This window comes from Panthera onca, chromosome A1 (assembly GCF_046562875.1).
Source record: "Panthera onca isolate mPanOnc1 chromosome A1, mPanOnc1 haplotype 2, whole genome shotgun sequence".
NCBI classification, from domain to species: domain Eukaryota; kingdom Metazoa; phylum Chordata; class Mammalia; order Carnivora; family Felidae; genus Panthera; species Panthera onca.
The window spans coordinates 158,167,305-158,192,380 of record NC_138339.1 but is presented as its reverse complement, the minus strand read 5'-3'; the positions used below and the strand labels follow the sequence as shown (position 1 = coordinate 158,192,380).

The following is a 25,076-nucleotide window of genomic DNA, read 5'->3' as shown; positions in this document are numbered from 1 at the left end:
CCTCATTGGATATATGATTTTTTTTCCCCATTCCATAGGTAGTCTTTATATTCTGTTGATGTTTCAGTGCTTGCTTTGGCAGCACATATACTATATTCTGTTGATGTTTCTAATGTGATGTCCAATTTTTCTTTTTTTATTTTAGTTGCCTGTACTTTTGGTGTCATATCTAAGAAGTCATTGCCAAATCTAATGTCAAGCTTTTACTCCATGTTTTCTGCCAAGGGTTTTATAGTTTTAAGTGTCATGTTTAGGTCTTTGATCCATTTTCAGCTAACTTTTGTCTATGATACTAGGTAAGAGTTCAACTTCATTCTTTTGCATGTGGTTATCCAGTTTTTCCAGCACTATTTGTTAAAGAAGATTGTCATTTCCCCATTGAATGTCATCTCCCCAATTTCCCCATTAGAGAGAGAGCACGTGTGAGTGAGGAAGAGGGGCAAGGAGGGGAGAGAGAGAGAGAGAGAGAGAGAGAAAGAAAGAAAGAAAGAGAGAGAGAGAGAGAGAGAGAGAGAGAGAGAGAAGGAGAGAATGAGAGAATGAGAATCTGGAGCAGGCTCCATGCTCAACAGAGCCCAAGGTGGGGCTTGATTCCACAACTCTGGAATCACGACCTGAGCCAAAATCAAGAGTCAGATGCTCACTGACTGAGCCACTCAGGTGCCCCAATACCATACTGTTTTGATTACTGTAGGTTTGTAATAAGCTTTGAAATCAGGAAGTGTGTCAACTCCTATTTAATAACTATCTATGTCCCAGGCATTGTTGATGGAGCAGTGAATGAGACATTGTTCCTCTCTGTCCAAAGCCCTGCTCTCCTCCTGGTTCTTGACTTTCTCCTGGATAGTTTGGGTTAGCATCGAAATATCTTTCAGATAATAAGAGTTGCAATATCATAGTCACGTGACCATTCCTGACGAGGCTGAAGGTGATTACTCAGTGAATTTAGTACCAACATGAAAGTGTTCCATGTGTTGATTAAGTGTATAGCAGGTTATCTTGGTGAACATTTCTTGGTATGTTTTTCCCCCCCGCACATAATGACCAAGTCAGTTTCTCATGGCTTTCATTGTAAACATTCCTGTTTGAAGCAAACCCTGTCTGATTATTGTGCACACCCTTCGAAGCCCCTCTTTTAGTCAAGTGTCTCTTGTAAGCAGAGTAATTCCCTTGAACTCACATAACAGATTGATAATGGCATTAACCTTTTAAAATTAGAAGAAATTTAAATGTGACTAAGAAATGTATTTAAAGGTACTCCACGATAAACTCTTCAGTGGGAAAGAGAGAGTTTATTAACATTGAGTTAATGTAGAATTCACCATTTGATGAATTTTGAATGCATTCAGTTTTGTAACCACTACTAACACATGAAAAATCATTTTATTTGATAAATAAATGCTCGTCCTTTGTTCATGTCTGGAGTTTGACATGCTAAGGTTATGGTTGCTCGAAATATAGTTAAAACAGTTAACATTGTCATTGTTATACGCGGTCTTTAAGAAAGCAAACGTTATTTACTAAAATGAATGTAGTGGAATTTCAGAATGGCTTTTGCAATTTGTTTCTAATACAGGCCTAGAATATCCTGCAGTGGTAGAGTTTGCCCCATTCCAGAAGATAGCCAAAAAGAAGCTAAAGAAAAAAGATGCCAAAACCGGAAGCATTGAAGATGGTGAGTCCTTTTACAAAGGCTGAATTAGGAAACTGCCAAATCAAATACACTGATCAGATATAATTCGTCTACCAGATATGGGGAGGAGCATGTTTATTTTCCATTTTTCTTTTTAAATTTACAGATCCGGAATACAAGAAGTTTTTGGAAACTTACTGTGTGGAGGAAGAGAAAACGAATGCCAATCCTGAAACTCTTCTGGGAGACATGGAGGCAAAGACAAGAGAGCTTATTGGTCTGTTTGCTCATTTCTTCTATTTGTTGAGACGTGTACCTACAAAGCTTGTATTTCTTTTTCATGAGTATTTAAAAATACACGCTCATGACAGGCTTGGCAGGAATGTAGAATGTTTTCCAGTTGTAACAAAAGGATGGCAACCCGTGAAAATATTTCTGCGTGTCTGTTGATGGAGAGCACCAGAACTTCCAGTCATAGGCGTTTTGTTGACAGTTACGATGCTTCCAGACGAGCAGTAAAGAAGACCGTGGAGTGCTCTGTACCTGCTACATCAGGGAGGGAGTGCTGTGTCTCAAGATTGAAGTCAGTCATCTTTCTCAAGAGCAGTCCTAGAGATGAGATGCTTTGCCCAAGTGTGAGGCCATGTTGTTACTGTTCAGAAAATACCAAGCGCTCTGAGAGAGCAAGCAGACAAGTGGATAAACCCATCCGGAGCACAGAGTCTGCTTTGAATCAGGCTTCAGCCCTTTTTTGCAAGCAGCATATTTTAGAAATGGCTATCTCCTGGTGGCAGGTTGTAAACTTACCTGGTGTCTCCCTTGCTGTCTGCTCCCACTTGCCCCTGCTCTTCTATCCCTCCCTGTGGCTGTGTCCCACTTGCCCATCAAGATGTCTAGAACGGGATGATTGCCCTGTTAATAGTTTACATTTTTATTTACCCATCTCTCCCCACCCTCCCCCCCAGTAGAACCGTATTTTCATATTGGTGGTCCCAGTAGTACATGGTTAGACAAGGTTAGGTATTCAGTAAATGTTTGTTGAGGAAAGTAGTAAGAGAGGTTAACATTTGAAATGGTCTTCATTAGTCAAGTAATGAAGGTTTATGTTTTGTAACAGCTGATTTAATGTGTGGCTCAAAAGATTTTTAATCACTAAAGCAAATATTTGTAAAGATGTGCTTAGGGTACATTTGCTCATTTTTGGTCAGCACATGTTGACTGGGAGTAGGGAGTGAGCATGGCCACGGCCGTCACGTAGCTGCCCTGCTCATGGGCAAGACTGCAGTAAACACCCGAAAAATAACCAGGCTTCAAGCCAGGACATCTTCATGGGGCAGTGCCACGATGTGGTGAAATAATCCTGAGTGGGAAAGACCCTCTGAGTCCACATTTGAGCTGAGAGCAGCCATGCTAAGAGGTGGGAGAAGAGGGGACTAGAGATGAGAGCTGGGAGCTGAGCTGCGGGCCCATAGGAGCGGGATACATGCCTGTGTGCTTGGTACACGGGTGGGCCTCAGGCGGAGCGGCTGGAGAGGCAGATGAGTGAGAGGTTCGGAGTTTATTGGAGAGACAGCTGGAGACCATTGAGGGAGTGGCGTGGCTTGATTAGTTCTCCCCGTCGCTCCATACATGATGGATTGTGGATGCCCTGAGAAGACATTGGGCTTCCAGTGGGGAGGCTTTGCTCCAGTCCAGGGAGGGCTGCTTGTGCTAGCCAGCAGAGTCCACATAAGCTCTGGTGGATTGGGTGTGGGAAGAAAGGAAACAGAAAGAATCCAGGCCCCCAGGAGTTTTACCCAAACAGATCAGTGGATGGGGGCACCATCACTGACCTGGGGCAAACTGGGGAAGGAAACTTACTGGAGGCAAATTGAGATCTCACTGTAGAGCATGTTAAATTTAGGAAGAGCTTAGAAAAGAAGCAAATTAAAAATTTACAGGACTTGCCCTGTCCCCCACCCCCCCACTATCATTTCTTTCCTACTTTGCTATAAAAGCCTTTGTACAGGGTACCCACAGAAAAGGACCAGGAGCTTCCACTGGTGGATAGTTTTGAGGCAGGCCTTGGTGGCCAGACACACACCATCCAGCTGCTCCAGCCACCCTCCCACACAAGGGGGACATCCTTTCCCATTCCCAGCCCCTCACCTTGTTCCTGGTGCACAGTAGGTGATCATAGTGTTTTACTGAATGAGTAAGTGTGATTCAGAATCTGTGCCCATTGAAGTTTGAATCTTAATCAGGCAATTCATGGCAGATTGCCTTTTTCTTTTCTTCGATTTTGGCCTTCAGTGGACTCTTATGATCTAGTCTGAGCAATGAGGGTTAAATGGAAATATTAAATCCCTCTGAAGTTGCAGGTTAGTGCGGTGGCATGGCAGGGTCTGTGGAGCGGACAGACCTGGGCTCAGGTTCCAGCCCTAAGACTTAGCAGCTGTGTGGCCACACCTGAGCCTTAGCATCCCTGCTGCCACGTGGTGGTGACAGTGCCTAGAATGGAACAGCTCTCTGTGAGTGGTGAGAGTCATGCTGTTGGATAAGTTAGTGTTATATTACATGGCCATGCACCTTGTTTAACAAATGATACATTTCTGTGGTTTGTAAAGCACTTTCTTATCCAGGGTCTCATGTACCCTTCATATCGATCCTTTGGGGTAACAAGGGAGGTGTTTGTAGAAGGGGGAAGGCAGGTGGGATCTCGGTGTTAGCTCCCCCACCTACCCAGGGAGATCTTGGTCCTGCTCTTTGCTGACAAGTCCAGAACTCCCATGGTGAAGAGCAGATCCTCCCTATTTGAGGTGATTGCCTATTACAAAGGGCATTGGCTGTGCTCATCCTGAGCCAGAGTTCATGGTTAACACAGGAGCCACCCAGGGAGGAAATGGGCTCCTCTTGGCCCCTGTACTTATGATGAAACGTGGGCATTTGCACAGTCCTGAATCCAGGGCAAAGCTTTCTTGGCAGAAGCCATTGGTATATTATGTTGCGGTGTTCAGGAGTCTTTAATTCCAAGGTAAGAACCCGTGCCCAGGGGCTTTCTTGTAGAATTTATGATTAATTCCTGATCCTTAGAATTCTGGAAATGTATGTCTTGGCCAGCCTTCAAGTGCGCCCAGGGATTCTTTCTTCCCTCACTTAATCTTAGATCTTGAAAGAGCTGTAGCATAGACCCAAACCATCTTCTGCCTTCCCACCTGCATCCACAGCCACTGCCATAGGGAACACATGCTTCTCAGAAGCAATCCCTTTGAGAGGCTATGCCCGGAGGCCTGCCACAAATGGGAACCAAATTTCAGGTTAGGTCAGACAGGTCCAGGGCATGAAAACTGAGGATCAGGTTTGAGTTTATGGAGAGGTTCATTCCTGGGTGGCTAGTGCTGCTTAGATAAAGTGCCATGGGGTGGGGGGCAGTGTCACTGTCTAAACTTTTACACCTGGTTATTCTGGTTTGTAGAGTGTATATCATGAGAAATCACAAGAATCCACATTGCTTAAAATCATTGTCTAGAGAGCAGAAAAGGAAGAAACTCCCAGAATATATGTTGAATCAGTGAATCTATCAGCGGGCTATGTAATGTTTTAAAATATCCGCAAAAATGCAAAGATACTTGGGCGCCTGGGTGGCTCAGTCAGTTAAGCGTCTGATTCTTGATTTCGGCTCAAGTCATGATCTCACGGTTTGTGAGTTCGAGCCCTGTGTTGGGCTCTATGCTGACAGCATGGAGCCTGCTTGGGATTCTCTCTCTCCCTCTCTCTCTCTCTCTCTCTCTCTGCCCACCCCCCTCCCCCGCCCCCAATAAATAAACTTAAAAAAAATAATGTGAAGATACTCGTAGCATTCAGGAAGTCTAATCCATTGTACTCATTTTTCTTTTTTGCTTTTATGGCGTCTTTGTGAGTAACATGAAGCCTCCCTTAAGAATCAGGAGTTCGGGGGCGCCTGGGTGGCGCAGTCGGTTAAGCGTCCGACTTCAGCCAGGTCACGATCTCACGGTCCGTGAGTTCGAGCCCCGCGTCAGGCTCTGGGCTGATGGCTCAGAGCCTGGAGCCTGTTTCCGATTCTGTGTCTCCCTCTCTCTCTGTCCCTCCCCCGTTCATGCTCTGTCTCTCTCTGTCCCACAAATAAATAAAAAAACGTTGGAAAAAAAAAAAAAAAAAAAAAAAAGAATCAGGAGTTCGTTGCCTACTGTGTGTAGAGTTGTCAGTGCCTCCAGATGATGTGATTTTATAGTGCTGGAATAGGAATTTCTCCAGGTACAATGTGTGCACATCTAAATTGTATTCGTTTATTTATTATAAATATTTTATTTTTAAGTAATCTCTGCACTCAACGTGGGGCTCAAATTTCCAACCCCCAAATCAAAAGTTGCACGCTATGCCTACTGAGCCAGCCTGATTATTTAAGGATTAAATTGAAAACAAGTATTTAAAATAAAGGAAAGAAATCATATTTTAGAGTTAAATACTACATTCGAATTTTTGTGTTTTAGCTAGAAGAACCACACCTCTTTTGGAATATATTAGAAATAGAAAATTAGAGAAGCAGGTAGGTTGACCTTTTTACCTGATAAATATCCTTCCTGTCTCTGCCACATTCGTGCAGACAATTTATACACATGCTTTTCCACGTCTTCAGAGGATTCGAGAAGAGAAGCGAGAAGAGCGAAGGAGGAGGGAGCTGGAGAAGAAGCGCTTACGGGAAGAAGAAAAGAGAAAAAAGAGAGACGAGGAGAGGTGTAAGAGAAAAGAAGCAGACAAACAGAAGAGAACAGCAGAGAGAGAAGTAAGGATTAAGGTAATCTTGAGGGGACCTCTCCTTTCGTTTTTCCAAAAGTAGTTCTGCTACAGGCACGCCTTTTAGGTGTTTAGCTCTTGCTACTTGTAAGGAAACTTTCAGCCTTGTCTCTTACTATTATAGTTCCATTTCTCTGCGATACAGCAGTGGTTCTCAAACTGTGTTCCCTGAGCCCTGGGGGTTCCTTGGGCATGCTGTGGGGGAGGTGGAGAAGGACCACCCAGCGGAGCCCCACACTTACATGTCAGAGTTGGGGCTTCTGCTTACGTTTCCATCAGAGAGAAGACTTCCTGACTAAAACGTACATGTTTGGAAACCACTGGCCCCATGTGCACTGGCCTTTCTAGATGAGGGCTCACTCCTGGTGTTGGGTGTTACCATTTTCTTTGCAGGAGCAGCAATGTTTCTACTCTCTTGCCCAATTTCTCCTTTGACTGATGCATTCATATGGAAGGGTGGCTTCATGCACAGAAGGAGGTCTTTCCAGTGTAAAATATGTTGCCCCAGTTTGAGCCAGCCCTTACTTCTTAGTCTTCTGCTCAGATGACCTTATTAATCCTAGACTTCAACCTAATGTGCACCTCCCCTCATTGCACAAAGGGTTTGAGATGCTTTATAGGGATTCATTAAAATTATATCAGAAAAAGAAAAGATCAGGACTTGGGGGAAGATAGAGTAGAAAGGGAAAGGATGGGGAAGAGATCACAGTCACCATAATTGAGCAATAGACTGGTTTCTGGTATGCTTGATCAGAAACAGTGTCATTATCCATGAAGGAAAAACAGGCCAGTTCTTTAAGGAAGGCGAGGCTTTTTCTAGGCCTTTGCTTCTAAATCAGTTTCTCCTGTAGGTGGTCACATGAGGCTCACTGGCTGAAGGGAACAATTTCTTCACAAAACTTGTACAAAAACACACAACCGTGTGTATCCTTGAGGCCTGGCTAGGTTTGCTGCAGGAACAGGTAGCCTCACACCAGTTCACGCAAGGAGTCTGTTGGTGGCGGGCTGTGGCTGTCGGTCACCACTTACCGTTACTGCCCAGGACCCGGCGACCAAGGCTGCACCTTGGCATTTGCTTCCACAGCCCTTATGACCAGGCAGGAACGTGTGATGCTGCAGGTCGTATGCCCATGTTTCTCTTCTGCCCACGTTTCACTGGCCAAAGCAAGTCACACGGCGGTACCTAACCTCAGGTTGGGGGCATGTTTAGGAAGCACTAGGAGGAGAACCAGAAGTATCTGATGAACAGCACTAAGGAGTAATTTCCAAAGACTGTTTCTTCAGGTGTCTCTCTTGAAGTTTAAAGGCAGTGTTGAAAACCTTATCTAGATGAAAGGTGTGGGGCAGGTCATGTCCCTCGAGCACATTTGCTGCAAAGACAGCACCTGGATGGGCAAGATGAATGGGGAACTGATTGTCCCACAGAAAGTATCTCCTAATCTGATAGCATTGATGAAATTGAGGAACCCAGCCAAGACTATCAAATAAACACGTTCATTCCCCCTCCGTCAGCAAGGACATAGCAAAACCAGGGTATTCCTCAGGAAACAACTCTGAGGTCGTGTTTTTCATTCGTCCTTGTAGTTTTAGTGAACACACAAGTCTCCCAACAAAATTGTAGCAGATAGACTTCCTGTAACAAACTTTTCATCTCCAACAGCATAAATCAACAGCCCTGGAAAGGTAATCAATAAAATGAAACCTTAATATTACGGAGAAACCTTAAGCATTAATCCTGACAGAAATTCAGTTCTGTCATGGCCAGGCACCGAATAGATATACGTTTAATAGAAATTTTGTGGCCACCGATATGGAAATATTATCTAACCTTCTCATTTATCTTTCTAAACATGGAATCATAGCTAACCCAGTGCCTAATCTTTACACTCTCAAAAGTACTTTTGTCAGTAGTGCTGAGAGTTTTTCAGGAATAATGACACTTGTAGCTTATAATTTCAGTTGTAATTTTAAGTAAGGCTTAAAGTATTTGGAATGTAGCATTCATTTTACTTTTACATTTTAAATTATGGAATTAGGAGCGCCTGGGTGGCTCAGTCGGTTGAGCATCCGACTTTGGCACAGGTCATGATATCACAGTTCGTGAGTTTGAGCCCTGCCTCGGGCTCTGTGCTAGTAGCTCGGAGCCTGGAGCCTGCTTCGGATTCTGTATCTCCCTCTCTATCTGCCCCTCCTCCGCTCACACTCTCTCTCTCTCTCTCTCTTTCTCTCTCTCTCTCTCTCTCTCTCAAAAATAAATAAGCATTAAAAAAAAATTTACAAAAAAAAAATTATGGAATTAGAGTCCAAAATAAGTCAAAGAAATAAAAAACAAAATTATATCACTAAAAGTAAACATATGTTCCTTCCTGTAGAAAAAAAGGAGCCAAAACATAAAGAAAGCAAGAGAAAGGGTTATTCTTGTTCAAATCTGGTAAAACAAAATCTTGGTGGCAGGTTAGACCACAATGGCATAGGTAATCAAGCCTGTGTCCTTAGGGGAGTGTCTGGTGTCTAGACCTGATTACCCACAGCCACGCCCAAGGTTTGCCTTTAATGAGCATCTGTGCTCATTTTCAGGATTTCTGACTTAAGAATCATTTGGAGAGTTAAAATTCTTTTGTAACCTGAAAAATAAAATCAGTGAAGAAATGCTAAAAGAGTTTATTAATATAATAAAAATACAGATGCAGAGAGATATCCTCAGGCTATTTTTAACATAAAGGAAACTGTGATACAAGGAAAGCAACCCAGCTGTTTTTATTTTCCTCTGAGGACTCTAAAACTAGGTGATGAGCTTAAGCTGAAGTAGGAAGTTAGAAATACAATACAAAGTTACAAATACAATTCCTGAGTACACAAGTTGTGGACAATAGATGACGTTATTAGTTGTGTGATCTTTTCTACAAAGCTTATTAAAAACCAAGGTGGACTTCGTGGAAGCACGCAAGACCTGGCCTCTGTTCCTCCTCCCTCTCCCTCTTCCCTTCCCCGCCTCCCTCTTCCCCTCTTCTTCCTCCTCCCTCCATCCTCCTCCTTCCTCTCCCCTCCCTCCCTCTTCCCTCCCCCACCTCCCTGAATCTCCTGCCTCTCTGTCTCCTCCTCCCTCTGGTTTCACCTTAGGCCTCTGCTTGCTTCCTTCTACTGGGAGTTTCCCCCAAGACTTACAGTTTCTCTTAAGTGTCTCGTTCTCATTATCTGGTCTCTATTCATGTCTAACCTCCACAGAGAGTCCCTCCATGACCCCCTTGAGAACCCATTCCTGCTCTTACTCTCACCCCACATCTCTCTGGGGATTTGTGTGTGTGTGTGTGTGTGTGTGTGTGTGTGTGTGTTTTCTGTTCTATTAGTTGTTTGTAGCATTTCACACCATCTAAGATTATCTGGTTCACTTTTTCTATTTTGTCACTGCGTACACCGTTCTCCCCCTCCCCCCCATGGCCACCACTGCCTCAGCTAGAATGTACTGTGGATTCCTTCACCGTGGGCACTTGTCTCTTACTCACAACTGTATTCCTAACACCTAACACAAGGACTTTTTCCCTAGTTCTGGCACATAGCTCCTAAAACCCTTGCAACCCCCGGAGTGATAAGAGCATCTTCTCTGTGCCAGTGAGGTGACAGGTTGGCTGAGGCCTTGGTAGCTTCAGGATAAGAGCTGATTGTCAGAAAGACTGGGTGTGATTAGAGGGTTGGAACACTCAGCCAGCCCTGTGACCTCAAGAGATGGGAGAGGGCTGGAGATTGAATTCAGTCCCCAGCCACCAATGATTTAATCATTTGTGGACATGTAGTGGAGCCTCCATAGAGTTCCCTAAAGTATGGGGTCCAGAGAGCATCCAAGCTGGTGAACACATCAAGGTGCAGGAGGGTTCTGCTGATGGAGAGGGCCTGGAGGCTCTGAGCCATTCCCCCGTACCTTGCACGGAACACCTCTTTGATCTAGCCGTCCCTGCACTGTGTCCTTTGTAATAATCCAGTGACCTAGTTCCTGCACTGTGTCCTTTGTAATAATCCAGTGACCTAGTCTAGCTGTCCCTGCAGTGTCCTTTGTAATAATCCAGTGACCTGGTTCCTGCATTGTGTCCTTTGTAATAATCCGGTGACCTAGTGTAGCCGTCCCTGCACTGTGTCCTTTGTAATAATCCAGTGACCTAGTTCCTGCACTGTGTCCTTTGTAGTAATTCAGTGACCTAGTCTAGCCATCCCTGCACTGTGTCCTTTGTAATAATCCAGTGACCTAGTTCCTGTGAAGTTTTGCTGAGTTCCACAAGTTCTCATTCAAGAACCCCTGAATATATAGCCAGTCAGTCATAGGTGCTAGTGGCAACTTGGGACTTTTGACTGGCATCTGAAGTGGGAACAGTTTTGTGGGGTGTGACATTAATTGCAACTAGGTGGTGTCAAAACTGAAATGAATTGTAGGATACCAGTCTGTGTTGAGAGTTGGGAAATGGTTTTGGAAAAGACACCACACATTTGGTTTCAGAAGTATTGCAAGTAAAAACGATTCGTAGGTGCACTAAATTATTCATTGGATGGATGGGCAGGAACATAAACTGTTGTACTTCCCTGTGGTTTACTTCTAGGACCAGCATGTAATGCTTTTTTAGTTAAAAATGTGTCAATAGATATGTGAAAGAAAATGTGTCAATTCATAGAGCCCACAGACAGGAGAAGACTATGTAAGGTACTGCAACTTCCAGTGCTTGGCCTCACATTTTACCTGTTTTCTTCTTAAATGAACTCATGTAGTTGAAACTTACCTGTGTGTCATTTTGCTGTAGTGCAATTTAAAATACGTTCACTTTTTCAAGTTAGAAAAAAATTCTCAGAAGTGTACCTTCTGTTTTTGTTTATAAACTGACTTGCCTGTGGCAGTTGAATTTCAAAGAGTAAACTACACAGAGAACAGCGAGGAGGGCCCAAATTCCACGACAGCCGCCTGCTCAGCCTGATTCAAGAAAGAGTAGGAAGTGTTCTGAAAAGTCTAAACTATTCTTTTTTTATTTTTTTTTTTAAATTTTTTTTTTTCAACGTTTTTTTATTTATTTTTGGGACAGAGAGAGACAGAGCATGAACGGGGGAGGGGCAGAGAGAGAGGGAGACACAGAATCGGAAACAGGCTCCAGGCTCCGAGCTGTCAGCACAGAGCCTGACGCGGGGCTCGAACTCACGGACCGCGAGATCGTGACCTGGCTGAAGTCGGACGCTTAACCGACTGCGCCACCCAGGCGCCCCGTAAACTATTCTAAAAGTCATCAGTATAATGCAGCATTTTAAACAATGCTTTTTTTCCTCGTTACAAAAGCAATACTTGTTAATTTTGGAAAAAAACAGAACTTGTTGATACAAGAAAAGAAGATCATTTCAGTCCCACCACCTGGACACCACTGTTAACAGCGTTGCCAGCCTTACAGCTGTTGTGTGTGTGTAAACATAGAGACCAGGTCGTTCAGTTCTGTAGCATTCTTTTGTTGTGTCAGCATGCGTGTCTTCTCACATCAGCCGTCCTAAATCGTTGTTCATAATGATGGTATTTCGTTGACTGACTGTTCCCGTATTTAACCAAAAACCTGGTTGCTGTACCTTTAGCTTACATTGTTTGCTATTCAAACACTTGTGCTCAATGTTGCTTTATGTTTTTAATTTTTTTTTAAACAGCTTCGTTTATACCATATTCTAAAAGTGATATTTTACTGACATTATAATTTCTTAGCTTCTTAAGAAACCAGAAAAGGGAGAGGAACCAACCACTGAGAAGCCAAAAGAAAGAGGAGAGGAAATGGATACTAGAGATGGAGAACAGGAGTCCTGTCCTGGCTGTGCTGTCCGGAAGCCCATGCCCTTGGGGAGCTCGCTGGAGGAGCCCAGGGAAAAGTGAGCCTGTGACTGTCACTGTGTCAGAGTCGTATGTGTCCTTTATCGTATTTCAAACTGTTTGTGGAATCGGGTTTTACCAAGATAATGCTTGCCCACATCCTTATTTCTTCTGGGTCACGCTAGGGGCTTGGTAAATGCATTTCGTCTGCAGCCTCAAGTCTGTCTTCAAAGCAGGAACATGTCCTGCTTCTAGTTCCTTAGCCGTTCCAGTCCTTGCTCCCTTTGGATTCCTGTTATCACTCTTTAGGTCTTCAGGATCTCCTTCCCAGTCTTTTGTCCAAGTGCTAGGATTCCTGTGTTGGTGTTACCATCCCTGTGGCCCTCCCGTGGAATCTGACCAGCAGCTGTGTGGATCCCAGTATTGCACTAGCCCTGCCTGTCTCAGGCTAGGGGTCCTTGGGGCATGTACTTCTCTGTGTGCTTGTGACATGCGGCTCACGAAAGGAGCTTGAGCAGGGCTTGTGTGGAATGGGACAGACACTGTCCCATTGTGCATGGGGGCCAGAGAGACCTGCCAGAACCTTGTCAGGTAGGAGCCCCTCCCTCTCGCCCCTGAGCGTCCTCAGGGTTTGGTCACCTCCCCACAGTCAGTGGGGCCACGTGTGTCTGGGCTTCTTGTTCCCCTGGCCCAGGGCTCTTGCTCGTGCACTGCATCTGGACACCCATGGAGCTTCCTGGATCCCAGGGCTGCTCTGCTTCCAAGGGGTCCAGAAGTGAATTTGCACTTGGATGTGAGATGGCAGGGTTGTGGGGTTAGGCTGCCATTTGCCCAGAAACATACCAGTCACAATGAATTCTTACTGTCTTTCTTATACAAAGAGTTGTGATAAAAAAAAATTTTTCCCTCTTTTTGGGGATTCCGGTTTATTGCTCAGTTTATGAAATTAATTTATGCATGATTATGAAATCTGTGATCTGTTAGGACTGTAGTTTCTGTTATATGTGTTTGTATTATTATCGCTTATGATATAGCAGTGCCTTTCATCATGTTTCTGGTATGAATTCTCACTTTGCTTATAGATCTTTTTCTCCCCAGCAGTCCTGCTGCTTCTGTTTTGTGGGAAGTCAAAAATAGTGTGTGAGGACTTTTGCCTGTTGGTTGTGGACTTTAAGAAGCAAAGGAGCTAAGGAGCCACTTATTTATTTACTATTCATTTAAGAGTTTGATATATGTATAAAATTAGTAAATTTCAATTAATTGTAGCTACGCTTGAAGCAGAAACAAGGCTGTCAGTATCAGCTCTGTGTCATGATGAATGTGTACCTGGGGCCCTAGGAAAGTCACCTGACCACTTTGGTCTCCGGTACTCTATCTGTAAAGGGGGTTGTTAGTCTACTTTGGGGGGTTACTAAGAGTTAGAAAAGTAAGTATACATAGTTCCTCACCACAGTGCCTATTCCTACCTGTCATTCAAGTTTAACAGTAGATACTGTCGTTACCATTGTCAGTTCATCTTTTAGCAGTTTTTTATTGAATGCCTATTATGTGCCCACTTGGCAGCGTGGTGATGTGCAGACTGAGGTATTCCCCGCCTCTTCTGGAACTTGCGGTATGGACGGGCAGACAGGTTCTCGTCAAGCAGTATACCTGAGGTGACTGATAATTTGAATTGAATCACAGGTCACAGAATGAGAGCAATGAAGAGCAAAGGGAGTTGGACCGAAGATTCAGAGAAAAAGACCTTGAAACACAAAGATGCCACTTGGATGACAGTAGAAAGCAGAGAGCTCACTGTGAGTTTGACACGTTTTCGCGGAGAAATGAGGAGGAGCTGAGATGGGGGAAAGGAGGCCCCCCCGACAGAGGGAAGAAGGGGAGCCAGGACAGTGGCAACGCTGTGGAGGCAGCAGAGTGGCCCGGGAAAGAGCAGAGGAGTGAAGGTGGCCCAGCAGCCAAAATGGAGCGCCCAGGAAACAAGGTTCTTCTGCTTGTTTGGGATCATCTTTCATTCATCAGCCGTAAAAGCACAAACAGCACACCTGCGGCTTTATGCCTGCTTTATCAGACGGAAGTTGTTTTAGTTAGCCCAAAGAGAGAAATCTGTGTAGGTGTCGGGGACTTAGGGTCATGCACTCTGCCAGTGGGAAGTCTGCCCCCACTGGGTCCTGTGCTCTTAGGGAGTGCACTGCCCTGACAGTTTGCATTTCATGACGCTTCAGGGAGCTTTCTTTTATGTGATTAACAATGTAGTGATTATTAGTAGATGGTCAAATGGCTCATAAATACTCATCAGTTAGGTGTGCACAGTCAACACAGGATTGGAGTGGCCTACTTAGACCAACAAACGGCTTTTCTTTCTTTTTTCTTTTTTTTTTCCCAGAAGTTTGAGGTTAACTTTTACTCAGATCACATTGTTGTAGAGAAGCACTATTAATGGGGTCCCCTCCCTATAGGGCCAGGCCCTGTGGTGCCAGTGAGTCCCCCACAGCCTGGCCGCCCAGTGTCCAAGGGGAACACCCTCGTCCCACCCCATTCACAACCTCGACAGGGACACTGTCTGCTGTCTGCATGGTTTCGTCATTGCTATATAAGTGCTATGTAAGTGGAAGCATACAGTGTGTGACCTGAGACTGTTTTTCTCAGATCTGCCTTCCCTTCCAGTCACCCAGGGTGTTGCTGGTATTAGTGATGTTGATTTTTAAAATGTTTCCAGGGCAGGCAAAACCACAGGCAAGAGGAGAGCCTTCTTCACCCCTGGCTAATCACATCTGTGTCACCCAGGAGTTTCTCTAGTTTCCTTAATCTCAGGTACACCAGAACAGCCATGGGTCTTTTTGGTGGGAGGTGTTTATATGAACACTTGTTTTCAGCTCCCTTTTTTTGTAGCAGCAGTGAGCACAGCTTTAGGCGTTGGGAGTCCTCTCCATGAACTCTGTGATGCTGTGGTGGAAATGAGGCGCCTTGTGCATAATGGCTCCTTCTTACGAGGCCTGGCAGGTTACGATGTTCTTTCAGTATCAGTGTTGACCCCCATCTGTGCACACCAGTGCTGCCCTGGTGAGAGCAGGACCTTGTGTGTTGGCCCCGGGCAGGAGGTGGCATGTGAACCCTGCCCTTCTCTCTGCACCCATGGGTCCTGCCAAGGCCTTTGCCACTCTCCTCCCTGGCCAGGCTTCCACTGGGGAAAAGGGCTGCTAAGTGCCCTGGCAGTGACTGTGGGGCCCTGCAGAAACACCTCCCCAGATATGCCCACCCAAGCTGCCCTGTCCTTGGGCCCCCAGGTGGCCACAGAAGGAGTGTAGGAGGCTTCCTTGAGGGGCTGGAAGCTCCCCTGAGCTGGGGTTTGGTTGTTCCTCCTCTCCATCAGGGCAGAGCTACCTGGCTTCTGCTGTTCTGTCCTTCCCTGGCCTCACTGTGCTGATATCTGGAAGCAGTTCCGTAGTGTCTTATTCACGTTGCTCAACCATCATTGCGTTTCTTCACCTCTAAGACTTGAATCAGATGATGGGTTGGTGTTTCCTATGAAGGGGCAGTTCAGAAATAACCCACATAGAAATCACTCATTACAGACATCAGTAATTATTTAGTTCATGGCCTTAAAAAGCCGCCGCTGAGGGGCCATGCCTTGCTTTGTCTCAGGCCACGTGTTCACCCTGCCTGGTAATTTAGAGGGGCTGAAATGTGTAAGTCTTCACCTCTGCCTGGGAGGGCAGACGCCGTGGTTCTGCTGGTTCCAGGGAGATCTGGGTTTGCACAGTAACCTTTTCCCAGATACTAATTTTTACCTTTTTTCAAGTTATTTTAAATATTAACTGTCTTTCTGTTCATGGCTTTTTTTTTTTTTTTTTTTTTTTTTTTTTTTAGCTTCAAAGTGTCTGGTTTCTGAGATGAGATAGTGCTGTGAAAAAGGCAGATTTTTAGTTGATTTTTTTTTAGGTAATTAGAGTTATCAGACCCTGGAAGTAGAGAAGTTACTCCCTCCTGTGTTGCTGGCCTTTGGAAGGGTAACCCACTGCTCTGTCCTGGCAGGACCGGCCGGCCTTGCAGCTGTACCAGCCAAGAGTTCGCATCCGAGCACGAGAAGGTGGTAGGGGAACTTCTGTGGAGTGCCCTGGCAGGAACAGGGATGAGGCTGAAGATTCAGCACAGGGGGGTTCCCAGAAGAGCGAAGAGGCGGGGTGAGTCAGCGCATATGTTTGGGACCTTCCATTCGGCATTCTGTGGGTTAGAGAGGGCATTCTGGAAATGTACAAATCAGCCTTGAATCTAACCTGCAAAGTGAATTTACTCCTTATAAAGAAATCAGAAACTAGAAATATAAATGTGGCATAGAAACATCTAGAAACCATTCTTAAGAAAGAAGCAATCTTTTAAAAAATTGAAAAGTTGTCATAGATTTTATTATTTTTAGTATAAAGTAGTATGTATCATTTAGCCAAAATAACCTGTACTTTGAGTTCTACACATTTGTAAGTGATCTGTTGGGATTCATATCACGTAGTATGTGAGCTATTGTTCGGGGGAAGGGAGGGCTCTCATTCCATTGTAACTCGGTGATACAGACACCTGTGCCATCTGTCCTGAAGATTCCCTGAAGTCTGTATTGTGTTATAGCCCCTGTGATAGGAACTTAACACTGTATAAAATCTGACAGCTTTAAGAATTGCCCTTTTAGCAATGTGGTCACTGACTTTTTTCACAGTCTTTTGATGGATGTGCTCATGGTGTATAACCACCGTGATTTAAGGGTTGCTGAGACAACGTAAGGGCATTATTTTGGGACAAGGATAACTTAGTTATGGCATCTAGGGTTTTTCTTTTCACAGTCTGAGGCAGTTTTATTTTGAAATGACTCATTGGAACTTTCTGCAGTTATGTGTTCTACAGTATTTTTTAATGTTAGTGAAATTTTTAAACATTAATGTATTTTTGGCACTATGCTTTGAACCACTTACTAAATAAAAATTTTAGTTGCTATGAATTTGAAGTCCAGTTGTACTTTTCCTACATCAAATTTTACATAATAAAACATTGCTTTTTAAAATGTAGCTTTAGGGGCGCCTGGGTGGCTCAGTCGGTTAAGCATCTGACTTCAGCTCAGGTCATGATCTCACACTTCTTGGGTTTGAGTCCCACATCGGGCTCTGTGCCGACAGCTCAGAGCCTGGAGCCTGTTTCAGATTCTGTGTCTTCCTTCTCTCTCTGCCCCTCCCCACTCTCGTGCTCTGTCTCAAGAAATGAATAAACATTTAAAAAAAATTTTTTTTAAATAAATAAAATGTAGCTTTAGTTATCTGAGAATTTTGCTGGTTGTATCTATTCCTTTCTAGATATGAAACATTTATCAAAAAACTTAGAATACTCATTTATCATTTTAAAAATGTCTGTCAGACATATAGTCTATTCCATGGCATTGCTATGCCCTTGCTCTTGACTCTGGAGCTCCAAGAATTTGGCGGGGGGAGGGGGCAAAGGACTTGCTGTGATTTAGTGAGGTCTATGTGACCTGGTGGGGTCATCCCTGATGGAAAAAGGGTAGGTGGGTAGTAACTATTTAGATGTTGCAGGCTCTCTGGTCTCTGTTACAACTTGCAAACTCTGCCATTATGCAATACATAACAAATGGGCAGGGCTGTGTTCCAATAAGATTTTATTTATAAAGATACATAGCAGGCCATATTTGGCTTGTGGATCGTACTTTGCTGACTCCTACTTAGACTTTGGATCACACTGGATTTCCTGATCAGTGAGACACTGTGTCCTCACTGCTGACTTGGGCTTTGATCTGTAAACACAAGTACAGCTCAAAATAGAATAAGAATAAAGCCTTGAACATAAGACCTGAAACCATCAAATTTCTAGAAGGAAACACAGAGGGTTAGCTCCTTGATACCGGTCTTGGTGATAATTTTTTATATTTTGACACCAACAGCAAAGGCAACAAAAGTAAAAATAAACAATGGAACCACATTGAACTGAAAAACTTCTTCACAGGAAAGGAACCTATCTATAAAATGAAGAGGCAGCCTATGGAGAGGAAGAAGATATCTTCAAACAACATACCTAATAAGGGGTTAATATCCAAAATATGGAAAGAATTCATAGCAACTCAATAGCAAAAAAAACCAAATTACCCAATTAAAAAAGAAAAAGGAGCAAAAGACCTGAATAGACATTTTTCCAAAGAAGACATCCAGATAGCCAACAGATGCGTGAAAAGGTGCTCAGCATCACTCATCACCAGGGAAATACAAATCCAAACCACAATGAGATACCACCTCACACCTGTCAGAGTGGGTAAAATAAAAAAGAGAGCAAGTCTTGGCAAGGATGTGAAGGAAAGGGAACCCTCATGCAGTGTTGGTCGGAATGCCAAATGTTAGAGCCACTATGGTTTGCCAGCGTGGAGGTTCCTCAAGAAATTAAAAATAGAACTACCATATGATCCATCAGTGCCACTGTGGGCATAGATCCAAAGGGAATTGGAACCACTACCTCAAAGAGATATCTGTTCACATGGTTGTCACAGATTATTCACAGTAGCCAAGGTGTGGAAACAGCCTTAGTGTCCACTATGGGTGAATGGATAAAAAAAATGAAATGAGTATTATGCAGCCTTAAAAAAGGAAACCCTGCCATTTTCAACAACATGGATGAACTTGGAGAGCATTATACTAAGTGAAGTAAGCCAGACAGAAAAAGACAAATACTGCCTGCTATCCCTTATATATGTACAGCCTAAAAAAAAAAAAGTCAAACTCATAGAAACAGAGTAAAATGGTGGCTGCCAGGGACTAGGGCATGAGGGAAATAGGGAGAGGTTAGTGAAGTTCTGTTATTCAGTTATAAGATTAATAGGTCAAGGGTCTAATGTATAACAGTGACGATAGTTAATACTGTATTGTATAATTGGAATTTGCTAAGACAGAATTTTCTCACCAAAAAGAAGTAAATATGTGAGGTGCTATTTATTACTCAGTGTGAATCCTTTCATAATGTATGCATTTTACCAATCAATATGTTGTATGCTTTAAATATATATTATAAATTTACTTGTCAATTATACCTCCATGAGGCTGGAAAATAAGTAAATAAAAAGTAGCTACATCCTGTGAAAGATTCTTGAGATCTGTCCCCAGGGCTTCGCAGAAGTCACTTTGAGATTACTGATTTAAAACAATAATACATTTGTATAATGGACTACTTCGGTATAAAACACTTCCATGTATACTCCCTAGTTTTGGCTTAGACTCATTTTTAAGATGGTTGGACAGGACACGACACACATAATCTCCCTTTTACAAACTAAGAAACAGGTTTAGAGATGTCCAGCACTTGTTGCTGGCAAAGCCAAAAGCTGTTTTCATATTCGTAAAGTTTTTACTACTAATTACCCAGAAATAAGTTTTTGAGTTTATCACATGTCTAAGAAATGATAGAAATGTTAAAGAATATTCTTCACACGGGCATTGCCCATGGGAGCCCGTATTGTGGGGAGGGCTCACCATGACCAAGGAGTGGGGTGGGGTTGGCCACCTGTTGGTTCACTTTCTAGTAATTCCTCTGCAAAACTTTCTTTTTTCTGTTTCTCATTTTGGATTTGTTTTTGGTTTTATTCAGCTACCTAAGTATTTTATTTTTATTTTTATTTTTCAGAGAGAGCACGAGCAAGGGAGAAGGGCAGAGGGAGGGAGACAGTTAATCCCAAGCAGGCTCCATTCTAAGCACAGAGCCTGATGCAGGGCTCGATCCCACAACTCTGAGATCATGACCTGAGCGAAAATCAAGAGTTGGATGGTCAACCGACTGAGCACCCCCCCCCGCCCCGAGGCACCCCACAGCTACCTAATAATTTTAGTAATTATATTTAAACATGAACATAGCAAAGCAGAGCATTAACTATCAGTATTTTTTTTTTAATTTTTTTTTTAACGTTTATTTATTTTTGAGACAGAGACAGAGCATGAACAGGGGAGGGGCAGAGAGAGAGGGAGACACAGAATCCGAAACAGGCTCCAGGCTCCGAGCTGTCAGCACAGAGCCCGACGCGGGGCTCGAACTCACGGACCGTGAGATCATAACCTGAGCCGAAGTCGGACGCTTAACCGACCGAGCCACCCAGGCGCCCCAACTATCAGTATTTTAATGGCTCTCAGTCTTGCTAGTAAATTAGAAACACCAACTGACTGAAGTAATGCCTCAAATCTGACGTGAAATAGGTACCTTGAAGAATCTCACATACATCTTCGGAAATAAGTTTTCACTTGCTTGATAATAGTATTACCAAGTAATTGTCTCCCACTTAATGAATCACATGACAATGAAACACTTGGGGAGGGTGAGGTAGCTCACGGGGCAACAGATTCTTTAATACAAGTCTCAGGAAGTCTAGTGGATCATGTGGCCCCAGGAACTAAGGAGAGGAGTGGTTATGGCTCAGCCGCAGTCGTGACATGGAGAGGACCTCGGGTGGAGAAGGGCATGAATTTCTTCACATTACGCCATGAGAAAGGATTTTTTATTTTCATCTGTATGAGTGAATTCTCATTTTTAAGTCTATTTTCTTAACTCTGATGAAAAGAGAGGTAATTATACTTTAGACAGATTTGTTTTCTGTTCTATTCTTCCTGTCTTTAAAATTAAGAACATGTCAGAGATTAAAATGGAGAATTTAAATGGATATTTGATCTATTCAATCTGTGTTAATTACTACCAAAAAAAGAAAAAAAAAAGAGCGAAAATAAGTTTATTTTCAGAACAGTGTTCAGAGTCAAGAGGGTTGTTTTTTTGTTCGTTTGTTTTTCCCCAAACAAATTAGCCTGCTTAAATCTACCAGGTAATTTCTTCCACCCAGTGTCAGCTTTAGTAAGGTTTAATGATAGTCATTATTATATGAAAATTCAGTTTAATTTTTTTTTTTTTCAACGTTTATTTTATTTTTGGGACAGAGAGAGACAGAGCATGAACGGGGGAGGGACAGAGAGAGAGGGAGACACAGAATCGGAAACAGGCTCCAGGCTCCGAGCCATCAGCCCAGAGCCCGACGCGGGGCTCGAACTCACGGACCGTGAGATCGTGACCTGGCTGAAGTCGGACGCTTAACCGACTGCGCCACCCAGGCGCCCCTGAAAATTCAGTTTAAATCCTTACTTTTAAAAGTTTGTCACTTCAGTCAAGTTTAGAAAAATGCTGTCTTCTCTGTGTGTTTCTGTTGGCCTGCATTTTGGTGGAAAGCTTACAACTTCTTGTAAGTGTCTATCCTTCTTTGTGTCAAAAGCATGTTTGTCTTGTAACATGTTAAATTTCTCCCCAAGTTCTTCACTGTTACACATCTAAAAAAATAATTACATAAGTAACTTGGTATGACTAAAGGGATAAAAGGTAAGGCATCTTGGCCAATTTAAACACAAGCAGTCTACCCCATAGAAGAATGGCATTTTTCAATGATAATAGCATTTTTAGTAGAATAAATTATTGTCAGGATAGAAAAATCAAGGTGCCAAACTGAGAGCCGTGTGCCTACATATAATTTGCCCAGTTATACATGCACGAAGTAGCCACTTCCTGCATCACTGGGACCATGCTTTTTTTTTTTTAACGTTTATTTTTGAGAGACAGAGCGTGAGTGGGGGAGGGGCAGAGAGAGAGAGGGAGACACAGAATCTGAAGCAGACTCCAGGCTCTGAGCTGTCAGCACAGAGCCTAACGCGGGGCTCGAACTCACGAACCGCGAGATCATGACCTGAGCCAAAGTTGTATGTGTAATCGACTAAGCCACCCAGGTGCCCCAGGACCATACTTTCCTGAACCAAAAAATGGAACAATTGATTTGACAAAGGATTCTTGTGTCACTCGGGTGTGAGGGCCAATGTAGAAGATGCTGTTTGGGTACAAAACTGCTGGTGTTTCTTAGATGTCTTAACAGTGATAGAAACCATGATATTCACACTCAAGCCTTACTATGGACTGAACTTGGTCTCCACAGGGTTCACATGTTGAAGTCTTAACTGCTTCCTCAGTGTGGCTATATCTGGAGTAAAGAAGTAATCAGTGTTAAATGAGGTCATAAGTATGGGGCTCTGATCTGATAGAATTAGTGTCCTTGTAGGAGGAAACACCAAAAGGTGTAAGTTAGGAATGCCTCACTAAGAACCAAAACAGCTAGCACCTTGATCTTGAACTTCCAGCCTCTAGAACTGTGAGAAGTGTCTGTGGCTAAAGTGGCCCATCTGCAGTATTTTTTTTTTTTTTAATTTTAATGTTTATTCATTTTTGAGACAGAGACAGAGTGCAAGTGGGGGAGGCGCAGAGAGAGAAGGAGACACAGATTCTGAAGCAGGCTCCAGGCTCTGAGCTGTCAGCACAGAGCCCGACGTGGGGCTCGAACCCACAAACTGCCAGATCATGACCTGAGCCAAAGTTGGACGCTTAACCAACTGAACTACCCAGGTGCCCCCCATCTATGGTATTTTGTTGTGGTGGCTGGAGCTGTGAGAAAGGCCTGTCACTGGAAACCCAAGGGCTAAGAGTGTGCAGGACATTAGGAAGGAAACCAGTGGTGGCTCCCCTCTCCTGGATCATTCCAACAAGATTTGGTCATTCCTGTGTTATGAAGGAAATTCCTCAGGCAAAATTGCCATATCAAAATATAAAATGGAAATATCCTCACACTCAGCATTTGAACTCCTAACACTGCACCCTACAGACAGACCTGCACATGTACAGACAGTAAGCATGCCAGCTGTCCCTATGCTCTGCCCACTGCTCCTCAGCAGCCATGGCAGAATACAGACATTGAAATGTCCACAGTGTGTCACAAAATTACAAGTACGGGATGTGCTTTAAATAGTTCATAGATATACAGGATGTCTGTGCTAGAAAATGTCTGGAAAGATGTGTACCAACATGTAAGAACACGGTCAATCAATCTGCAACAAAGGAAGCAAGAATACACAATGGGGACAGGATAGTCTCCTCAGTAAATGGTGCTGGGTCTGGACAGCTACGGGCAGAAGAATGAAGACGGATCACTTTTCTACACCACACACAAAAATAAACCCCAAATGGATTAAACATCTAACAGTGAGACCCGAAACTGTAAAACTCCTCAAAGAAAACATAGGCCGTAATCTCATGGATTACTCAGCCTTAGCAACATATTTGTGGCTACCTCTCCTCAGGCAAGGGAAACAAAAGCAAAAAGAAACCATTGGGACTACACCAAAAAGAAAATCTTTTGCACAGCAAAGGAAACCACCAACAAAACAAAAAGGCAACCTACAGAATGGGAGAAGATATTTGTAAATGACATATTTGATAAGGGGTTAGTATCCAAAATATATAAAGATTATACAAATCATTACTGGAAAAAAATAATCTGATTAATAAACAGGCAGAAGACCTGAATAGATATTTTCCCAAAGACACAGATGGTCAAAAGACACATGAAAAGGTGCACAACATCACTAATCATCAGGGAACTGCAAATTAAAACCACGATGAGAGATCACCTCATCCTGTTCAGAATGGCCAAGATCAAAGACAAGAGATAACAAGCGTGGGTAAGGATGTGGAGAAAAGGGAACCTCGTACACTGCTGGTGGGAGTGTATTGTGGAAAATGGTACAGAATTTCCTAAAAAAATGAAAAATGGGAATACCATATGATTCAGTAATTCCACTGCTGGGTATTTTCCCAAAGAAAATGAAAACACTAATTTGGAAAGTTATATGCACCACTATGTTTATTGCAGGATTATTTACAATAGCCGAGATATGGAAGCAGCCCAGGTGTTTGTGGATAGATGAATAAAGATGCGGTTTGTATATACCATGGAATATTACTCTAGTCACAAAAAAAGTATGAGATCTTGTCATTTGTGACAACCCGGTTGGACATAGAGGGTGTTATTGTAAGTGAAATAAGACAGAAAAAAAAGTAATACAAATGATTTCACTCCTATGTGGAATCTAAAAACACAAACAGAAACAGACTCATAAATACAGAGAACAAACTGGTGGTCGTTGGGGGCCAGGGGCGATGGGTGGGAGGGATGGGCAAAATGGGTGAAGGGAGTTAGTAGGTACAAACACAAAACATACTCAAGCTTTTAGGAAAAATACAGGAACTATTCCACAATTTAATAGCAATTGGAGGTAGGATTAAGTGATTTTTAGTTGTTTTCTAACTTGTAAATAATGATTATATACAAAGATAGATTTTCATTGCTTCTCATTCCTAAGGAATTCAAAATTTATTTATTACCAAATATCTACAGATGCCTGAAACAATATGTGTAAAATTAGGAATTTGAAAAGTAATTCTTTCCCCAGGGATCTTTGTTAATCTGCTGCCAAGTTTCTCATTGAAGGACACTGGTGAAAACCACCCTTAGGAATTTCCATGCAATTTCTTTTTCTGTTTTTAGTATTTGCTTAAGTTCAATTAGAAACTGTATTAGTACTGTTTTTAACATTCTCTTTAATATGTGTGTTTTAACACCATTTACCTTGAAATGCAGCATGATGCATTTCCTTTTGCTAGAATAGTTTTGCCTACAGTGCTCATTGACCTTATATTTTACAAAAAACCACTTTATCTTTCTTTCTTGGTGCTACTTTTTCCTCTTGAGCATAACTTAACCAGTTTCTTAGGCTGTAAGTAAAACATATTTTATCATTGCCAAAATCCAGTGCGTCATTACATGAAGTTAAGGTTTTCTAAATCATGTCCTTTCTCTTTGAAATTCTGTGTAATATTTACCAGTAAAAAATACATGCACACACGTGTGTGTGCGTGTGCGTGTGTGTGTGTATATAATATTTTAAG

General features: G+C 43.0%; 1 protein-coding gene across 12 annotated transcripts in view; it reads left to right on the top strand.

Moving 5' to 3' along the window:
- The window catches only part of UPF3A (UPF3A regulator of nonsense mediated mRNA decay), a 30,352-nt gene that overhangs the window by 4,452 nt on the left and 824 nt on the right, over positions 1–25,076 (top strand). Inside the window, exons 4-12 of one of the 12 annotated variants that reach the window (XM_081790965.1) lie at positions 1,577–1,675; positions 1,800–1,910; positions 6,124–6,179; positions 6,270–6,416; positions 12,144–12,304; positions 13,929–14,226; positions 14,962–15,056; positions 16,278–16,426; positions 18,243–19,321. In XM_081790965.1, the coding sequence (XP_081647091.1) occupies positions 1,577–1,675; positions 1,800–1,910; positions 6,124–6,179; positions 6,270–6,416; positions 12,144–12,304; positions 13,929–14,226; positions 14,962–15,056; positions 16,278–16,426; positions 18,243–18,364 (1,238 nt within the window). In that variant the 3' untranslated portion in view covers positions 18,365–19,321. The other 11 variants (XM_081790957.1, XM_081790986.1, XM_060636591.3 and 8 more) reach the window with 11 other exon arrangements.